This window comes from Gasterosteus aculeatus, chromosome 9, assembly GCF_964276395.1.
Source record: "Gasterosteus aculeatus chromosome 9, fGasAcu3.hap1.1, whole genome shotgun sequence".
NCBI lineage: Eukaryota > Metazoa > Chordata > Actinopteri > Perciformes > Gasterosteidae > Gasterosteus > Gasterosteus aculeatus.
In genome coordinates this window covers 16,769,748-16,791,014 of record NC_135696.1, presented here as the reverse complement: position 1 = coordinate 16,791,014, position 21,267 = coordinate 16,769,748, and the positions used below count along the sequence as shown (strand labels likewise).

Genomic DNA, 21,267 nt, shown 5'->3' with positions numbered 1-21,267 from the left:
CGCCTGGGCAGGGGACAGATGTTTCTGTTTACCCCAGGGCAACATCTGACTGGCCGGGCCTGACGGCGGGCTAACCGGGCGCCGCACGCGCAGGACAGAGACTGAGATCAAGGAGGGAAAGGAGGAATAAGAGGCAGAGAAAAGAGGACGAAACTGGAGGATGTGCAGTTTGCCCCCCCGAGGCGCAGAGGCAAGTTATCTCATTTCTCTCCAGTCTGCTCCATCCTCCACGGAAGCACCTGAAACTCATTTAGCCCCCACTAACTGTAGTGCCACCACGGGAAACCATTTTAATAAGTAGTAATAATGCCAATGGACAATGTGAGCCATTTTCAAAGGAACCTGAGCCAGTTATTCGTGGATGAAACAAAACCATTCTAATTTAACCCGAGTATATTCACTTTGTTAGAGAAACAGACACAAGCGGAGAGATATTCACTGACAGCCATTTTGAATCAGCTTAAAGTGCTCACTGTTCTGCAGCTGCAACATTTGAGCGTTGTCACTGGTAGCATAGCTGGAGCACTCTTCCCCAGAGCAATGAGAAATGACCTTTAGGTTCAACCCCTGGTGAGGTCATGACAGGGTTGCCGTGGTTACTATCAGCAGATACCATTACCTCAGCTATTTGGCATTGTACGTGTCAGAGAACAGGCTGTGACCTCCTCGCGTTGACCAAACTCAAAAGGAGACAAAAAAAACAATGAAGACAAACACTTAAAATCTAGTAAATATTATTTTCTGTTTATGAGAATATTTAGGGGAAAGGAGGGCACTTTGCAGAGGTTTAAGATCTCTACACATATTTTAGTTTGCAATAAATCAGCCTGGTAAATGACTGTTTGATATTACAAGTTTGCAATCATTAATTACTACTAATGTGGGGTAATAAACAATGGCTGGATATACACAGAAAGATTTAGCACTGATTAGGCCTTCCAGCAGGACAATTTCTGCCTCTCTAGAATTGTTAATACCAAATCCGTCCACATAAATGTCACTCGAACAACAACATTCATCTGATATTGCATGTTGTTGCAAGACAAAGAAGCCTGAACTGCTGCATTGCAATGTTTTAGTGGGATGATACAGATATTATTCACACTGCATTTCATACACGTGCTCACTGATCTGAACCAGGAAATGTGTAAAAGGTAGTCGCCTTTTTAAAACCTTATTTAACATAAGCATAACATCACAAACACATGTTTGTTGAACACACTGTTTGCTTATAAACTCTTTGTCTTAGTTGAATGTTGTAACTGCAGTATATCAAAGTACTTTCCCCTTGAGTACTTAGAGAAATCATCTCGAGGTCCTGCCATATGCATATTTTGTGCTGACAGAAAAAAAAGACAATGTGCAAGAAAGGCAAAAACCAAAAGGGATTTAACCTTTCACTGGTAGCAGCTCATCCACTCTTTGGTCAGAGCACCTGTCGATAGACCATCCATGTGAAGGTAAGAAACACACTAACACATTCACTATCAACATTGTAATGTAAACCATTATAATATTCAGTCCAACATTATCCTCTCCAGAAATGAAAAGCCTAATGGGATGTCTTAATCATTTCATGCAGGAGATGCAATAAAATATTACTCCTTTCTATTTGTGGAACATGTTTGTCCACTCTCCTCCTGATAGGCCCCAGTTTAATCATGTTGTTCTGTTTCCTAATTAGCAGAAATGCAAAGTGTCTTTGTCACCTGTGGACAGCCAAGAGGGCTAATTTGGGCTTTTCACTAATTGCCACGGTAACGAGCCTCCTGCGCCTCCGCTGGGGGTGGGTGTAAGGCATGGCAGGAGGAGGACTGGAGGATGGAAGGATGCAAAGATGGAGGGATGAAGACACAGCTCTCCTCACACGCGGCCGAGGTGTGAAAGAACGCGGCAGGCCAACAGAACGCAGCCTGGAGGAGTCCAACAGCAGGGAGTGGGGGACAGCCTGCGCTGTGAAAAAAGCCCCAACACCCAGCTGAGAGGGAGGAGGATTCAGCTCTGGCCAGTTTTGGTCTCTCAACTTTGATGAGGAGATGAGGAGATGAGTTTGATAATTGTTTGACAGTTTTTCGGACACTGACACCTGTTACTGCGGCCACCCGATTTTGCTGGTTCCTACACAATGTACTTTTTTTTTTTTACACTTTTCTTCTTCTTTTAATAAATGTTTTGTAGGTCTAACTCAGCAGGCAGTTTTTAAATTGGCGGTTTGACGTGTATAAAGACTGTGTGTGAGAGGTAGGAGGGGATGGTGACGGAGATTATCCCAATTAAAATATTTGTTCATGATTCTGTTTTTGTCATTAGTCAAGGAACAAATGAAGTTTTAAGCATATGCAGCTTTTTATGGTTTAACAATCATGGAGGAATGGAAACCTATTATAAACTTTTCAGGGGAGAAGAGGATATAAATATGGAAAGGCTTGAAATTTCTTCCTCTTTATATATATATACATACTGAAGATTTAGTATAATAGCACTGATATAGCCAAATAAATATATGTAGCCAAATAATAATATGCATATATCTAATGCTGCAGTTAATATCGGCCCACACAAATTCATTTTCAGCATCTATTCTTTACCTTGCTGCTATTTGGATTCTTATCTATAATTAAGATACAGGTTTTTGTTATAGCGGTTCATCTGTTTTGCTAAAGCAAGCCAAACACTATGAATACATTTCTGTGTTATGTATTTATAATGTCTAAATCTGTACATTCATATTCATATTTCACTTGCATTATTGGATAAATTATTATCCTCACTCACCATTACATATACATATATATGTAAAACCCTCACCATATATATATATATATATATATATATATATATATATATATATATATATATATGTAATACACTATGTAATACACGCTTACATTTTTTTAAGTGAATTAAACCCATTTCGTTTATTCCAATCGATCAGTGTGGCCGGCTGCGCTTATTTAAACCCCCCTTTGCTTCTTTTGTTTTATTATTTATTTTTTCAAAATGCATTTTCTTTTTAGCATTACACCCTGGGAGCTCGGGGGCACCTTGTCCGTCCGCTGCTCTCGGGGGCGAGCACCTCGACTGTGTCCGTGCGCGCAAAGAGCGTGTTCCCGTGTGGGTGCGCGCGAGTGTGGGTGTGTGCGTGCGTGCGTGCGTGCGTACGCGCGAGCGAGGGACCGCGTGTTTGTAGGCGTGCGTGCGCGCGCGCCCGCGCGCGTGCGTGTGGCTGCTCTGCTGTTGCTGCCCTTTGATCCCTGCATTAGTGTTAGTTAGGGGCTCGGAGACACACTTGCACCGAGAGCAGCCATAGTCAAGACACGGCAACAACAACAGCGGCGCCTCCTCCGCCCCGTGGCTCCCGTTCCCCGACCGTACACTTTGAGCCGAGCGGAGCCAGGTGCACGACCGAGTCCCCGCCATCACTGGCGCCTCCGGTCTCAATGGGAAAAACCTTTTTTCTTCTTATCCCTAAACAAGGACGAGAATGTGATTAAAAACGGGGGAAAATGCCAAGGAGGAAGCAGGAGCAACCCAAGCGCCTGCCTTCACGTAAGTCCTTCTCTCCCGTTTGTTCGATTTTTTTCTTTTGTAACGGCTCGCCGTATGTTTTGCGCAGTAGTTTAGGGTTAAAGAGGTGAAACAGACAAAAGACTCGGCGTAGGTTATTTCTCCCCCTTTTTCTTTTTTTTTTTTTTAGGTCCGAGCGAGGCAGCCATGTTGTTGGCGATGGGTAACGGTAGCTAGGCAGTGAGTGGATAAACGATACGTGGCTTTTTATTAAGAGTATAATCGATAGAGCTCCGGTTCCGCTAAAGGTTGCGGGCAGTTGGCGTGTGTGTGTGTGTCGGTTGTGTGTGTCGGTGTGTGTGTGTGTGTGTCTGCGAGCGAGCCGTAACGGCCGAGCGTTTTCGCTAATGTGTTCGCCACTGCCATGTCGCTTTTCGGGTAGAAAGGGGAGGATCTGGGAGTCTGGCCGCAATAAAATGAAGGGTCAGTCGGATCAGACGAGCCAGAGTCTGGCTCCCCGTTCCCTGGTGTTCCCAGTTAGCAACAGCGCTATCTAGCAATCGCTCGCTAAAACTTCCCATTTCCTCGGACGTTTAAACGTGTAACTTTTGCCTCACAGTTTTTCATCGCGGAACCCGAATTTGTTCGCGCTTGTTTGTCGTCGACTTTAAAAAAAGTCAGGAGGGATTTTTTTCCCTCCCTCTCTCTCTCTCTCTCCCCCACTCCCCCAACCACCTCAAGCCGATACATATAACACGTATATTATACATGTATATATATATAATATATATATATATTTGTTCTACCCCTCCCAGTCTGCATGTCAGAGCCATGGCCGGTCACCTGAAGTTCAGGGTTTTCCCCCCTCCCTCCGTTCCCCTTCTCTTCGCAGCCATTCATTGCAGACAGACTACGATCAATAACGCAGTTACAAAAAAAAAAGGGGAAACGACAGTTAAAGCTTCTCCTACGTAACTGCGCGCCGCGTCGCATCAGGAAACAGTTCGCGAATCCCGTGTAGTAACGTTAGATCTTTGGTAGGCGGATGGTTTACTTTTTGTACATTTGACCCCCCCCCCCCCCCCCCACACCTACCTCCATATCTCGGATGTTCATATTGTGCTTTTATCAGTCCACATAATGGAGAAAAAAAACGAAGCTGCGATGTCGCGCAGCGGCCACTAGGGGATCGTTCAGACGGGCAGTGGGGAATGATAACGATTATTAAAGGAATGATCCGAAAGAGACATTGCCTGCTTCTTGATCATCCCTGCTCGATCCACGCGCAAGCAAACGGCTCAATTAGTCACATTCGGTACGCATTTGCATACTAAATGAATAAGCGGGTGATTCATCTTTTGTTAAATCAACAGCGGATTGATGCATTTATCTTGTGACACTATCTTCTTGGTAGCTTAAATGTCAGAGGATGCCAGCTGTTCATCGCAACCTGCCACCCTAAAAAAAAGAAGGAAAAAAAAGGCTCCAAGTTGTATCTCTCACTCAGTTTTGTCACAGCGCTTTTGTTTCATTTCCAAAAAGGCTTTTAGTAATGAATGAGCTCCTGCTGCACCTGTCACAGTTCAATATGTCTGGCACAGTGAAATCCGATGTACATTATGGAGTTATTATCCCGTAGTTTCACACAGTAGATGTTCGCTGCTTTGTTTTTTTGTAGTGAAACTCACTGATCTGCTGCTCAGGTGTTTGACCTAGGCTTGAACTTGGGGTTGGCTTTGAGGTGTGTGTGTGTCTGTGTGTGACTGAGTGACAGGAAGATTCAAAGGGTGATATGTGGCTTAAGGAGAATGTAAGCTATGTGGAGGAACTGTTACTGCCCCTGTAAACACCGCAGAAGACAATCACCATTTACAAAAACGTGTCTCTTGAATATATTTTCCTCATCAGTTACCAAAATCTGTGCCTTATGAACTGCATTAAGAGTGCGGCATAATCATGAAATACATGCAGTTGTCAGTGCCTGAATCTGCTTCTTTGTTAGTGACATTCATACTCTTGTTTATGATTACACGTAGGATATAATTCAGTGTACAATATGGCTCACATATTCTTTGATAAGCTGTACATTTCTCTTCCAAATTAAAAAGAAAGAGTTGGAGGGAGTTATTGTGTCACAGGGCTCAATACTAACTCTCAAAAGTGGCATTTGTTGGCAGAAACTGAAAATAGACATTTTTGTCGCCTGCATGTTTTGTTCATTGATAATGAAAATGCAACAATAATATTATAATCGTGTTTTATCACCTTCTGTACAGAATGTGAATGGCTGGGGTTATCGTGCAACTGTCCACTCGCATCTCTTGGAATGCAAAATTCCGGTTGTGCAGCTTTTGTCAGGTTCTTCACAGAGATCTGCTCGTCCATCATCTCAACTTCCAGAGATGACCTCCGCTCGGTCTTTGTTCTGCTTAGACAGCTGAATCCCCTCTCACATGAAGCGGAAGAGACGGGCCTGCACGCCTTGCTGTTTGCTATCTCTATTTTCTATATGTCAAAAAGTGGTTGGCAAACAAAGGCCAAGAATTGGTTGCCAACGGCAACCTGGCAACCATTGCTGTCAAGCCCTGTGTTAACAGGGACAGATGTTTACTCATGTTTATTTGATGTGATTCGGTACAACAAAATTGAAATGATCGTCTATATGAGACAATGTGATATTTTATAACCGAAAAAATTGGCAGTTGTTTTTTCAACTCTGAACTGAACCCTGGAGTTTATTCTTCTAATGAGTTTTTAGCACTTTAGAAAAATAGCGAGAGGTTGCGTTTATTGAAGTTTTATTAACATCGCGTCCTCATCATACTGTCTTGATTGGTCAGACATGAAGTCCAACGTTTTATGTCTTTTATGCAAGAACACCAAAGGTAGCCCATGTCGAGCCTTTTCAATTAATCTGCTTTGTAATTGGCCTGGAGCGAAAATACGCATCTGAAATCTCGTACTCCTGTGGAGGCACTGTGCTGAAGCACTGCTCAGCCTGTGCTCCTGGGCTGGAATGAAAGCCTCTTTTTTCTGATTTAGGAGTTGTTTTCCTCCTCAGTCCACAAACTGTCACAGGAAAGTATGAATTTGTCAAAAGCTTTTTGCGCTTTGTTTCGGATCTTCCCACTCCAGAATGGAAGCGTCACCTCGTGCCATTTGCTGTCAGTCTGTGTGTTTTCATTATTCAGCCAACAACACCATGGTGGCGTGCCAGCCAACGAGCACAATATCGGGCCTCAAATCTCTTCATCTGTGGTGGAAAAAGGGCAAGCTAATACACTGGCTTTAATGCTGGAGGTGCTTTATCTTAGCACAGACCCAGATATATGGTTTGTGTAGCCCAGTGTGTGTGCACACTGTGCTATTGTGTGTGGCACAGCTTGTGAGAAGAGACTAGTCCTTAAGTGTGTGTGTGTGTGTGTGTGTGCACGCCACGCACATGCGAAAGGGAGCGGTATGTTTTGGTGTGTGTGTGTGTGTGTGTGTGTGTGTGTGTGTGTGTGTGGGTACATAAGCCAGTTATGGAGGTCACAGTACAGTATGGCGCCTTCACTCTGACAAGTAAACATGACCTGTGGTGCCACAATGAAAACTGCCATTCTTTATGACCTTGCAGCGTGTTATTGTTTGTGTAATTTCTTTATTGCTGTGTTACTCCCTTTAAAGTTAGGGTTACTGAAAAGGCTTGTTTACCGTTTGGTGTTTATGACTGCGATGCTACGATAAGACATGGAATTAGTCCGGATTAAAGATTGTCAGTAGATCAAACATTCACCCTCACATTTCTCAACCACAGAAGTCTGTAGAAGTATATTGTTGAGAATGAAAAGTGTAAAAAACATTGACTTAGAGGGAGTCACTATGATAAAGAGCATGACCCCAGGTGTATTGGGGGGGCGGATTTGTATCCTGCTTACTTATCCCTCCCGTCCCCCCGGGTATTCTAGATTTCAGATGGAGGGGATGTTTAACATTTCTAGACAGATGTGGGCTCCTCCTGACTGGGTGGCTGTGTACCTTGCTGTAATGGCGGGTCACTGGCTCCCTTCCACTCGCTATGATTATAACGACCTTGGTGGGGCCGGGGCTTGAAAAACATTGGATTAAGGGGAGAGGAAAAATTAGAGGCGGTTTCCATTTCGCTCTTGGCATAACATTTGTGAGGAATTTCAGCCAAGAATCCCGTTCCTCACCAGCAGCACTACGCCCCCCCCCTCGCCCCTCTCAAGTCGATGGGGTTTGGGTACTCTGGCGGTGTCGGGCGAGTGGAGCTCAAGCGAATAATGATACACAGGCTTTAACTTAGAAATGAATTAAAGGGCAGGGGGAAAGGTGGTGGGCACCTCGCTCACCATGCACGCTAACACACAGCAGCTTTTGCTGAACATTCGGGGGCCAAACTGGCCTCGGTCTTTTGTGTTTTGCTTGATGGTCAATGACAACACGAAGGTGAATAAACAGGTAGTTGGATACGGTTTAATGGGCCTAAATCTTGTACATTAACATCCTTCTTTAGACAATTGGCCGGGCCGATCAGTGGCAGGTTTTATTTTATCATCACCATGTCGGTGATACATTTTGTAGTTAATTCAACTTAAAGGATAAATGTCAATTAGGAATCAAAGCTCTGGGCGGGTGTGTATGTTACCCAAGGATAACGCGTAATAAGAGTTGTCTCAGAATTACCGTTTTCCCACTGCTGTTGAATAATTCATTTGGATTTGAGTGGCCATTTGTTTCACATAGCCCCTTGTAGTGTCACTATAGAACTAGGCTAATGCCTGAAATTGAAAATGGAATGTTGGAGAAGGAGTGGTAAGTATGACCATAACTTTAGGTTAAGTGTTGCTCAAGTTGTGTAGTTAGTGTACGTTACTTTGTCCATCATTACAGTGATCATAGTTGTAGAAGGAGACTTTTTTTTAATTTCACTCCAGCCCATTCAGGAGTTCAAGGCCGCTTTGACACACAATGGTACAGCGGATGTAGCGTTGATGTTGGGCAAACATTGTGTCTCATAATAGTCGTATATACACACTGTTTCAAAATTCCCCCTCCAGAGACGTCAAAGCACAAAACAATTTTCTAAGCCTTCCAGCTCAAAAAAATGGCAATAATGAGTACAATTTTTATGTCAGGACTATAAGTTTTACAACTTTTGGTGTGTTTTTTTTAAGGATGACAACGGTATTCGTGGCTATATAACATTGTTTTTCCATTCAAGTCTTTATGTGGTGTGAACCTAAAAGTCTGAAGTGTTTACATCTGCCTGTAAGAGAGTTTAAAGCAACTCGCACGTTTTAGGGATTTCTTACAAAGGTGATACAAAGCATCTTTATCGAGCTTCCAGCGCTGCCATTTTTTTGTAAATATCATTAAGGTACGTAGGGATGTTTAAATAGTCCAGCAGGAGTTTGACAGACAGGTTTTGTTTACTTATGGCCAGATATTTAATCACGGAAATGGGTTTATAGCGCAAGTTATCAAAAACTGTCAAACAAACGCTGTGCCTGGTCACATTGCTGGTCTAGTTTATTGCTTCTTATATCATTTTTATTTAGATTTATGGCTTTCTTTTATACCGATTTTCGCGCGTGTACGCATACATCTGTAAACACAGGCTATTTGAAATAATAAAAACATCTTCACAGCCCCGCGTTTACCAGTGACGCTAAAAAGAAACATTAGAACACTTCTTTCCAGCGCTGTTAGTTGTCCGTTTCCAGATCTTTAAAAAGTAAACTCTCTCTCTGATGTAAGGGGACCCTTTCCTAAAATGTTTGTTATCCATTAAATTCAAAGTGCATTTTGAGAGCAGCACAAAGTCAGGTAGCAGTGTTTGTCCGCCAGTACAGTACCTGCCTTTCTGCCTGGTCTCAATCAGATCCCCTTCTGTGTGAAATGGAAGTGCCTCAGCCTTGGTAACGATTTTTCCCGTGTTGACAAGTCACAACATGGAGATCTACAGCTCGGAGAGCAGCCCTTTGGCTACACAGAGCCCTGCCTCGCACTGAGTAATAGCAATCTCACAGGAGTAGCAGGCTTTCAGCTGGCAGCAGTTCATACGGAACAGCTCGCCGGTGCAGCTGGGAAAGACAGAGCAGAGTGGAGAGGGAGAGAGGAGCTGGTGGTGCTAGCAGTGGAGATGGAGGGAGGGAGGAAGTGGAGAGGAAGAGCTGTTAAGAGCTTTGGGCGGTTTCTCTGTTGTTGTACCACACAAGTGCATCCAGGCCCTGCAGGACGAGCCTTTAACAGGCATGAGGGATGGAGAGCATGAGAGAGGAGGAGGAGGAGGAGGAGGAGGCGGCGGTAGAGGAGGTAGTGGTCTGGGGAGCTGAAGCCGGCCAGTCGTGCCAGACGCCCGCTCTAAACTGGGATGTGATTTATTGTTCGACTGTGTCTCATGTTTTACTCCTAGAAAGACACAGAAACTACATTGTACAGAGACAAAGTATTTCTTAAGTTATGATGGAATAAAGGCACCGTCTTTGGGATTCGGGTGTGTGTAAAAAGAAACGTGAAGTTTTGTTCATTTCTTCTGAATGATTCTTGCTTTTTTAGTGTCCCTACAAACCTACTGCTCCTGTAGAACCGTATATGTTAACTGTCCACATAGTAATCCAGTCTGGCTCGTTATATTTCTGCTCGGGGGCAAAATGTAAATGGCTTTCGGCCAACTCGTTGATCCTATGAGATGACCTCACTTCCTGTGTGGGTAGAGTGGGGAAGGAGGCCTTTATCCTCCCTCTCAGGCAGAGCCTGGCTCCAGTCGGCCTGTGGTGCACCGTCCAGGCTAACACCTCTCACACCTCTCGGTATGAAAGTGTTTCCACATTGCACAGTCGAGGCAGTCAGCCCAGGCTAACGTCTTTAACACAGCTGTGTGTCTGCCGACTTCTTTTGGGGAAGTGGTAGGATCAGTTTTACAGGGAGTTTAAAAGTACAGAGGGGGGGCGGGTGGTAGTAGGACCATGAGGCAGTGACGGCTCTCTAGGGAAACAATGTATCACCTCTAATAGGAGAGAGAAAGTGTTTGGCTCCGCGACAAAAATCCCGAGAAGTTCCAATCATTGATGTGATGTCATCTCGGAGAAAGCTATTGTCAGTACCGAGCAAGGTTATTTATGGTGCTGAAAATGCAGGTGAGCGTCTTGACTAATTCAGTGTTGCAGAGGAGGCCGCCCCATTTGCACAATGTGTTCGCAGCATCTCCCAGTGCATCAAACTAACGATGTGACTCGGCTCTCATCCTTTTTTATTGTCCTTGTTTACCAAGGGCATTTGGTCACTTGGTTTTGTCCTTGTGATGCTAATGAGATTAGCTAATCACTGGATATTTTCTGTTCTGACTGAGGAGCCTGGTAGCGTAAGGAACCTGCAACCATGTGTAGTGAATGAGTGGTTGTAGGTAGCGAGCTATTCTAAAATCGACTGAATCCGGTCTCCCAGCTCACAATTACCCATATGTTCCCACTCCCCAACAGTGTTTTGAATGGGGGCCATGTTGGTTCAGATTGCCGTGTCATTAATCCCTCGTACTCTACAGGGGAGTGGTCAGCGGCAGATGTATTTGCACTTCCTCCAGAAGGTTTTCTAGATTAGCACAAATCCTCCCAGAAAAACCGTTTAAAAACCTCATTTGGCACGCACAGGCAGACTTTGTGCTCATCGCTCGCCAAAGGCAGCCATCCCTCCCTCCCGTTCTCCCTGACACCCTTGATTTGTTTTTAGTTATTTATTTATTTCATACCCCCCCACCTCTCCGAGCTACATAGCCCCCATGTCGATTCGGACAGCGCCGTGTAATTGTTTGGAAACTCGGGTCCGTCATTTGCATGTAGCAAGCAGCCACTTTTCCAGTTTCAGTGGTTTGACCTTGTTGTATCTGCCAGCCAGAAATGAGATCATCAGAAGAGTAGACGAGGAGCTGACATCCCTCCTCCACCTACCCATGGCTTTAAGTGATGGTTGTCATAGCAATCATTATGCCACAGAACCGACTCAGTGGGTGAAGGATGGCTTTGAATGCGACAGCCTCGGGTCACAACCCGGTTATGACAGAAAAGATAGACCAATGATGGTTGGTTGCGGCGGTACAGCGGCTGAACAGGCTAGACGGCCGCATACATTGCGTGTCAAGTTCATATAGATATCGGGGTGGGGGTTAAAATTACCGAGGAAATGTCTTCTTCTTGAAGGAAGCGAGGCAGGTATTGGTGTAGCGGAGAGCAGCATGGGGCGAACAATGCCTCTCGTTCCCATCAGCTGCCCTGGCCAGCATTTAACATGGAGATTGGAAACGGAATAAGCACCCCCCCCCCCCTATTCATTCTCCCTGGACCTGCATTTAAATGAGGTTAGCGGTTAGCATTTCCTGCTGTGCCACAGCAATTCTTCTCCCTCGCTGGCTCCGTCTTTCTCCTTTTCTCCTTTTTTTTTTAAATAATGGTCTGAAAGTGCTCCCCCTTTTCCCGGGGTAGGGGCCGGGACCAATCCTGATTAGTGTCCCTGTCCTAAGTGACAGGCTAAAATCCAAGCAGGCACTGCCTTGGGCGCCTCTGCCAAGCAGCCGTCAAAGCAATACCACCATAAAAAAGGCATCTTTACCCCCCTCCCCTCAATTTCCTCCCTCTTTCGCCTCCCTCGCTCCTCTGCTCATTCTCCTCTGCCGTCCATTCTAAGTGTCTCTAATAGACACTGGCTCCATCGCCCTGACACACTGTCCCCTTACACACATGCACGCACGTATAGAATTACCTCCCACCGGACCGCGCTTTGTATCTCTGGCTGGACCGGCTGCTTTAGAGCCGAGTGTCCCTTTTGCCAGCAGGGTGATTTACAAACAATACATGGATGCTGTACACACTCCCACCTTCCACCCTCCCACTCTCTCTCTCTCTCTCTCACTTCTCTTCCACGGACACACTATCACCTCTGTGAGGATTTTCAGTATGCCAGAGAACAACGCAGCAGGGTGATGGCCTGTTCTTTTTGCACTTGTTCCAAGGAATGTACCCTGTCTACTTGAGAATGCTAGCGCGACATCCACGCCGCGGTTGAATGAGGTTACTTTGTCAACCGGAAGACAAATTGATAAGATCTGACTAGTATGTCAAGTGGCTCATAATTAGTAGTTTTCAAGCTGATGAAATGGTAATGTGAGCTGTGTTCAAGACAATTTGGCCCGACAGAAAGCAAATATGCCAGGGAGTTATATTAGATAAACAGTCGCAGGCATATGCTAATACGCCCGTTTTGGATTCTTCTGGGTTTGGAAATGTGCCCGTCTGTCGGAAACACTGTACACGGCAATGGGCCCTTTTTATCACGACTCAACTTATGATTGCGTTTTGCAAACATAAAAATAAATTCAAATCAAACTTTAAATTAAAGTTATTCTATATAGTATACTATGAGAAATGTTATAGTTCTGCGATCTCTTAAAGTGCAGTGTTGAAACTTGAACACGTAGTTGTTTAAGGGAGATGTTTATACAGCAACCTGGATTGGATATTATGATACGTTTACATAACCTCCTAATAATAATATTTTTTGTGCAAAATATGAATGGGTCTGTATCACCCAAAATGGATCAGCAATGATCTGCAACTAGTATTGCTGGACCAAAAGTGCCCATGGATCCCTAAAAGTTAGTATTCTTCCTATTTGTTCTTTCGTGCTTATCCGATGTATGACTGATCTGTGATATCATGACTTTTAGGATCTGTTGCAGCCCTAATGTGTATATAGTTGTGTTAATGTTAATAACTGTTAAATGTTATTATAATACGGGTAGATGCTCGGTTGAAGCTCGGTGGCGATCGCCAAAAAAAGACCGGAGACACCACAAATGATCATTTTGGGCAATGCAAGCTTTCGCAATCAGACAATTAAGGTGGACGTCATGAGCAATGTGAATGAATGAGATGGTGTTGCTGTTTCCATGCATGTATGGGGACTATTTTTCTCTAGACTGCTGAAATGGGATACACAACGTTTGGTGGCTAATACTATTTTGTGCTAAAAGGCAGGTAATTACTTACTATTTATAATTTCGCTGGTAACCGTATTATAAAAGCAATAAGGTACTTGAGAATGTACTTTATTGTCTAATAATGTAACAGTTCGGTGGTGTTGTTAGGCCCGACACGCAGCCGGCAACCCCTTGCTTAAAGCCGCATTACATGGGTTTCTAAATCTATGCTGAAAATCAATCTGTCTAAAAAGAAACCTGTGATCTAAACAGCATCCTGCTCAATGGCCTGCTGCCTTTTGAAAACTGGGAGGATTGTGTTTTGGCTGGTTATAGACCGACTTGGCATCCGACTGATATCCACAATAAATGTGTTATATTATGATTCACGATATCCAATTCTGGATAAAGTACGTTTTGTACTATATTGAAAAAAACATTTTTAGCCTACAAGAAATGAAACATAAGAGCAATAAAAAACATGAATGCTTGAGAACACTCCACTAAAAGGTTCGTAATGAAACAAAAAAAAACAGAGAATGTTTAGAACAAATGTAACACTTTACAAACCCATTTCACCAAATTACTCCTTTTTTTGAGCCGATTGGCTGTTGAGCAGTTTTAATCGGTTGGTTCAATTTACGCAGTGAAATAACACCGTTTCACAGACCCCATGCTGTTAAAAACCCGACGGATTCATCCGTTTTGGGATTTCCTCCACATTTACCAGGAAATGTTCACTCACTTAGCAGCAAACCAATAAATTATATCCAATGAGTGGGAGGCTAACCGTATGACACGCAATATATATTTCATCTGATGTCTGACATATAATACTTGAAATGATGATTAAAGTTGCTGTGCATGCAACAGTTTTGTAGTCTGGAGTCGAGGAATCCACAGATGGTTGTCGTAGCAGTTTTTGTTTGTCGAAATGATCTTTTCCTTTTTCATTCAGTAGAAATCTGCTCCTTGTCAAACATGACATCTTATTTTCTACTAGCGACTTGCAAAACAGAATTAATAAAAAAGAAAAAAAGCATGACTGGTTATTCCCATAAAAAAACGTGCAGGTAGTAGAATAAGTAATTTCGTAACTAAACCAAACCTTTTGGCGGAGCGTTTGACACTGAAACCATCCAGTAAGATGCTGACCCAGGGTCAGTGGATCGACCCAACCAGTGCCGTGGGAATAACAGTGTGCTGGTTTTAGTATTTCCCACCTCGTAATTAGCCAGTTAATCTTTACCTTTCTGCTTTGGCACAGGCCCATTCTCTTTTTATGTTGTGTTTTATGCACCCAGAGTAAGTCAGGGATCAAATAACTTTGAGAACCATTTAGTGGGATTCAGGCCATACTCACTGCTGCATGTGCTTTGGATACGTATCACACATTTCATCCATTTGTCAGGGATAAGTGCGATTAATCTGTCATATTTTAAAGCTTTCCCTTACTTGTGTGTGCTGTTTATAATCCAGTGAGCAGGACTGTTAATGGTGGTTTTTGCATTGTTGCAAGAAATGATTTTGAAATATTTGTAAAACTGACCTTCCTTTCGATATGTTTAAGACAGAAGGAAAGTTGTTGCAGACGGCCAAAGGCGGATAGAACAACCCCGTCACGAGGAATGTGAAACCGTATAGCTCTACAACAAAGCACACGGTGTTCTAAATAAAACCGACCAAAATATCCAGATATATTTGACAAATCCTCCCATGTGAGGCTATTCTGAGTGAGTGTTCAGTTCATTGAACTGTTTTTGATACGCAGTTCTCCCCATTCATAGGCGCTATACTGTGATAACTTGGTACTCCATCTAAATGGGTAAAAAAATAGATTAACCATAACTGCCACATTAATTGCAGAGCTCACTGCAACTGAACTAAAGTAATTTATTATGATACTTTGCAACTAAATTTGAATCCAAATATTGAGAATATATTTTGATGGTTTAGTAAATGTAACTAATATTCACATGTCACAATGTTTTGAAATACAGTAAATACTATTTTCGTAGTCCTATCATAATGCACTAATCCAAACATGTGTACACAACACATTCCGTCCAAAGCACAACAATACTACCAAACCAGGATAAATAATCTGAGGGTAAAGGAAATGAAGCCAATTTGTATTCAGTTGTTATGTCTTGTAATCATCATTTTTGTAATATGTCTGTTGTTCTGGAAAGATGCAATACACACACACCGCTTCTCTCCCTCCAGCAATTTAGGTCCGTAGCTTTGATGACACATCTGAGCTTATGTGCAAGATATTTCTTTTTTTTTAACATGAGATGCTAAAAATGGAAGGGAAAAATAAACCAGGGGGTAAAGTGCACTTCATGTGCAATGAGGAATTTCAGAGGTCTGGGGCTCTCAGTCGTCTCATTCTCTTCCAAGAACACTTCTCCTTCCTGTTTCACCTCTGGCATGCCGCCCAAAGTACCCACAAACCAGGGAGGCCAAGGCCGAAAATACACAGATGGTAATTTGCACTACATTTCAATACGACTCAACCGCCATTATATATAGCCCTGCTGCCTGAACCCTGATCCTCTCTGAGAGTATCACCGCACCTCAGATTCCAGCTAAAAGATGAGCGCTTTACATCTTTGTCACGGGGCACAAGTTTTACGGGAGGATGTAGATAGCTGGAGTTGAAATGAAAGAGTTGGTTCTGATTTTTAATAATGTTTTAATGTCTAACATAAACCTCGATCAATACATGGGAGGATTTCTCTTCCACTACATCAAGGCCGTGTCAACATAATGAATTGCTAGAGGGGTGTTTAATGGCGTAGCTTACTCTACGCATGGAAGAAACATTATTGTTCGTTTTTCATTGTACTGAAAGCAAAGGCCTTGACAACTCGACGCGATGCTGGTACTAGAAGTGGACGGAAATACTCTGCTGTTATTCACCCCGTTTTATTGTCAACGGTACATTAAGAGATGTAGGCTATTAGGAGTTGCATCAATGTGTTTACCCAGCACTCTGACAGACGACTGCATTGGGATGGAGCTCCCGGGGAACGGGCAATTTAACTTTGCAACAATCCAAAAGAATAAACTGCGGTTTCTGGGATTTAGCTAACGTTGACCAGACGGACGGAGCTGACAAATCCGTTTTGAAAAGAAGGTGAGAGCAGGTCGTGGACTGCTCACATGCTGCACCATCCCGCTATGAGCTGGTGTCCGTATCAGCAAGAAATAAAAACAACGGCTCTAATTACTAATCAAACCTACAGATAAAATGGATCACACCATCTTAGACCTGGTCTAATTCGGGAAAAAAACCCCAAATCATCCACCAAAGAACATGCGTTGAGGTCTTATTACTTCAAGTCTTTCTCAGTAGTGTGAGAAGGACGGAAAGGTCTGATCAGTCCAGCGACGAAACAAACACAACTTCAAAACTTGCTATGGTGACTGTTGAGAATTTTCCCACATGGACCTCTGACAGAGCCTCATTGGAATTTATTATCATTTTGTTGCTTTTGGTTTTGGAAGCCTCTTGCCGTAATCCGAGCTGCAGTACCTTCACCTGAATAGTCACAGATCCCAGGCTGCTGTTTTACATAACGTGTGTTCAATGGGAAATCTTAACGCTAATAATGCTATTGATGCTGATTTCTTCATTTTTTGTCCTGGTGTCATGAAGCGTGTCGAGATAACATATGAAAGGCCTCATTTTGTTTCGGTGATAACACTATTGACACCTACTATATAATTGTCTTGTATGGATGTAGCTGGAAGTGTTTGCCGAATGATGTGCTATATTCTAACAGGTCGATGTAAATACTGATGTTATTCACCAACAAAGGTCTAATGCAGGGGTGTCCAAAGTCCGGCCCCGGGGCCAATCATGGCCCGCAGTTCGATTTCATACGGCCCGCACATTCTGTCTTTTATGTGTTATTTATGGCCCACTAGCACTTTTAAATTAATCATAACTCTCCAGATATGAATGAAAGGCAGAATTGTGTTTGTGAGTTCTTCACGCCTGCCTGAGAGGCTTATATTTGGTTACATTGAAGATGATTGTGAAAATGTGGAAATTGCGTATTATTCGTATGCAACGGGATATTCAGGAAAAGAAGAATAACATGTGGGTGTGGAAGGGATCAAGCAAGTGAGAGATTACGAAAAAGGGAAGGGTAGCGATCCTGATCCAGTGCGTCCCAATTAATGGAATTACCTTCCTCCTCCGGAGGAGGAAAGTTAGTCATTTGCAGAGACGTGCGCCCGCCAGTCTATCCCACCGTATTGTCCAGCAGGCGCTAATAAGGCAGCCCTGACCGCCGGGCGCGCTCATTAGCATAGCCTGCGGCCGTGGCAACCCCCGCCAGGGCCCAGCCGGACACTTAATTACCGCCGTGTCGCTCCTTCCTCACTACATCCATACTCGCTGCCCTTCTTCCTCCGTCCTCACCCCCTGCTCTACCTCCTTAACCCACTCCCAAATACATACACATGCCCCTCCACCCCCACCCCCTCCCATTCATAGCACGCTGGATGGAAGACTAATCATTTTGCCGTTGTGATGGCTTTAGTCTTGGTATGTTGTGGCAGGCTTTTATGTTATTTTGATGGCTTTGCGGTGAGCAATCTTAGTGATTTCCAGTGATTCCCTGACCTGCACCATCCCTCTAGCTCATGCTCTCTCTCTCTCTCTCTCTCTCTCTCCCTCTATTGCTATATTGGCTCATGGGCATGACTCTCGTTCTGACATCGCACACAGTATTGATGCTCCGCTGTCCACTCTTAATCGACTAATGGCCTCCCCTTCTTTCCTGCGGGGACAAATCAACCCCTCCCTTAACCACCCTGCTATCTGTCCCTTCCTCCCTCCGCCTCTCCGTCTCCTCTCCCCTACCCGGTTCAGGCCTGAGGTCAGTGAGGCCAATTTTCATGCCTGGCTAAGTCACAGAATAGTACACATACTGTGTGTGTGTGTGTGTGTGTGTGTGTGTGTGTGTGTGTGTGTGTTAGAGGAAATATGCTAGTCAGCAGCCTCGCACAAGTCATGTGGTGGGTGACCTGCTGACCTACCTTTACTCCAGTCCCGTGCTCTTCCCTCCCTCCTCTAACTTGCACTCTTCCCTTTACTAGCAATCATTCTGTTTGACAAGGAAATATGGCTCGCCCCCGCACTAAACGCGCACGCACACGCACACGCACGCACCCGATTCTGACCTTGAAAATCCACGGCCAAAATAATCCTGCCAAGTTCACAAATGGAGATTGTTGACCGCACTGCACGGTGAAACAATGAGCCAGTACACTACCTGTACTGTCTAACTGCTTTAGCTGTAGTGGCAGGCTGTGCGCTTTGTTTTGTGACCGGTTAACACGACACACGGGCTCCCAAACACTGCACAAGTCACAGATCTGCTACAGCATAACATTTCTTTTGTTGCTCGGGGTACGTCTGCGGTCAAGCTCAAGGCGGTTTTGTTCTCGCCGGTCTCGAAGCCTCTCAACCTCCTCTTCATGTTGCCTCAGCTTGCACTTTGACCCCGTTTGCGGCTCTTGTCTTTGCTTCTAACGTGGTGGCGCTGTACATCTTTTTGGCCCAGAGAGAACCCCCCCCCCCGCCGCTGCGCCGCTGAATCACAGTCGTGTGAGTGATAACGGATCCAGACTGCTGAGCACCCTGCAGCTGTTTGTCTCAACATGCAAGTCATACCCGCCATTACACCGCTAAATGGTTCCCTTTCAGTAACAGACGCTCGCCGCCTGGGTCTGTATCTGCCGCCATCACTCGAGGGTGTGGGGGGGGGGGGGTTGCGCTTACTGTCGCAGAGCTAGCCCCCAGACTGGAGGCGCAGCAGTTGAATGGGTGTCAGAGTGTACAGTGGTTGGGGGGTGGGGAGAGAGAGATGGTCCGTGTTAAATTACGTCCTCGGCTATATGCATGCACGTGCAGTTGTCTGCGCCCATGCGCGTGGTGGGCATACAGTTGCGAGAGCAGAGTTCAGTCGAAGCCGTGACCTTGGGAAATGTCATTCCGCCCACGGTGGTGGCTCGCCTGTGACACACAAAGCCGTGGCAGTGTAGTGCATCGAGGGCGCTGTTGCCGGTCCCTGGTGGGGGGGTTGCATTCAGCCGTATCTCACCCTGAGGTTTGAGAGTGAGCCTAGGAAGCCACGGAGTTCAGCCTCAAAGCTGAGACCTCGGGTCAGCAATCTAGCGATTTCCCTCTAACCATATTAGAGCCATTAGTGGCTCTTGCTGCTTTTCACATGTCACATAGAAATGGGTCAAGCCCTGCCCTGTATGACTCACAGGCTCTTGCTCCCCCTCTCTCTCTTTCATCCCTTTTTAACCCCACGAGGTGGCAAAATGACTTCAAGTAGCACGGGAACATTGGGTTCACAACAGCACATTCCGACCTTTGCATTCACCTAAAGAAATGAGAAGGGTCGCTCTTGCTATGCACGCCCATCAGTCTTGTAGGTCGTGCTTTGATTTGTGTAGGCAAAGTCTATAAGACATGAGGCCATAAACTGTTAGCAGAGCCATGAGATCATTGTTATAATCTATTTTGTTGCCTTGGTTTTTGGCATCTTAACATTTCCCATCAGTTTCTGGTTATGTGGTACTGAAAAGAAAGATGTGTTTTTTTTGAGAGACGGGAATACGTTTGAAAGTGTGTTCGCCCTGTTTGATATCCGTTGCCGCAGAAGAGGAGCGGTCATAGTGGGTTTCGACCGTGGTCACCTTTTGTTGACTGTGGCAAGCCACATTGGCCAGATGTCAGCCGACTGTAATGATCCCAACAGGTCGCTGGGCCGGGTTGCCTGGCAACCGTTTTGCCTTTGCCTGTAAACAGAGAGCAGGCCCACCAGGCCTCTGTCAGGGTTTAGAGGGTGAGAGCAGCTCTGGTGTGTGTGTGAAAGTACTGTTTGTGTTTTGGTGTGTGAAATATTTTTGAAGCCACATGTTTTCGCAACGGTACGAACGTTTTCTGAGAAATTTCAGCCAGTCCGCCTTCATCAGATGTTTTGTACAGATACCCAAAGAGGAGGGAGAAAAAGTCAGTTTTGACACTGTGTTTTGCTCAGGCTTGGTGCTTTTGACATGTTCTTATGGAGGTTTGTTAATATGTATCAGGAATATTCACTTTTCTTTGTTCGCCCTTGTCTGGCAAGCTGTAATATTTTGCTTATGAATATTGATACATGAAGTGTATATTAATGACCCTTGGTGACCTTAACCCTATCCCTTATTGGCTCCCTGGTGGTATCTGCAGGCTCATGAATATTAATCTAGTTCTGTAACCTCCATTACCCTAATCTTTGCTGTCTAGCCTCCCAGAAGGACCCGTTGTCATGGTAACCCCTTTACTAGACTCTTCAAGACCAAGGGTGGGAAAGAATATGGTTTAAAAAAGGCAGAAAATTTAAATTACTCAGATATCTTGGATTGTGGAAAGATGTTCATATTTGTGTTCATAGATATTTTAGTAGTTTGCTTGCTGAGCAATGAAGTCCTCTTTTAATGAACTATTATTGTTTTTATGAATGTTCAATAGTTGCCTCAAATCCACATTATTGCCCTGAAACATTAGACAAGGAAGGATGGCACATAATAATAATAATAATAGTAAATACAAATTTCCAATTTAAAGAGCTGCGTAGCCACAGGCTATGACTATGCCCACTTGATCCCTGTAGTAAGTGTTTGATGCCCACGATTCATTCTCAGGATACTAATTTTTCGGCTGATGCCCAGTCTTAACTGTTCACTATAGCAGCATAATGATATATGTGCGTATG

General features: G+C 44.4%; 1 protein-coding gene across 1 annotated transcript in view; it reads left to right on the top strand.

The window, feature by feature from the left end:
- Positions 1–3,088: 3,088 nt before the first annotated feature.
- znf827 (zinc finger protein 827) overlaps positions 3,089–21,267 on the top strand; it is a 60,919-nt gene continuing 42,740 nt past the window's right edge. The window contains exon 1 of the mRNA XM_040186321.2: positions 3,089–3,549. Within this exon, the coding sequence (XP_040042255.2) occupies positions 3,507–3,549 (43 nt within the window). The 5' untranslated portion in view covers positions 3,089–3,506. The remainder of the gene's footprint in view (positions 3,550–21,267) is intronic.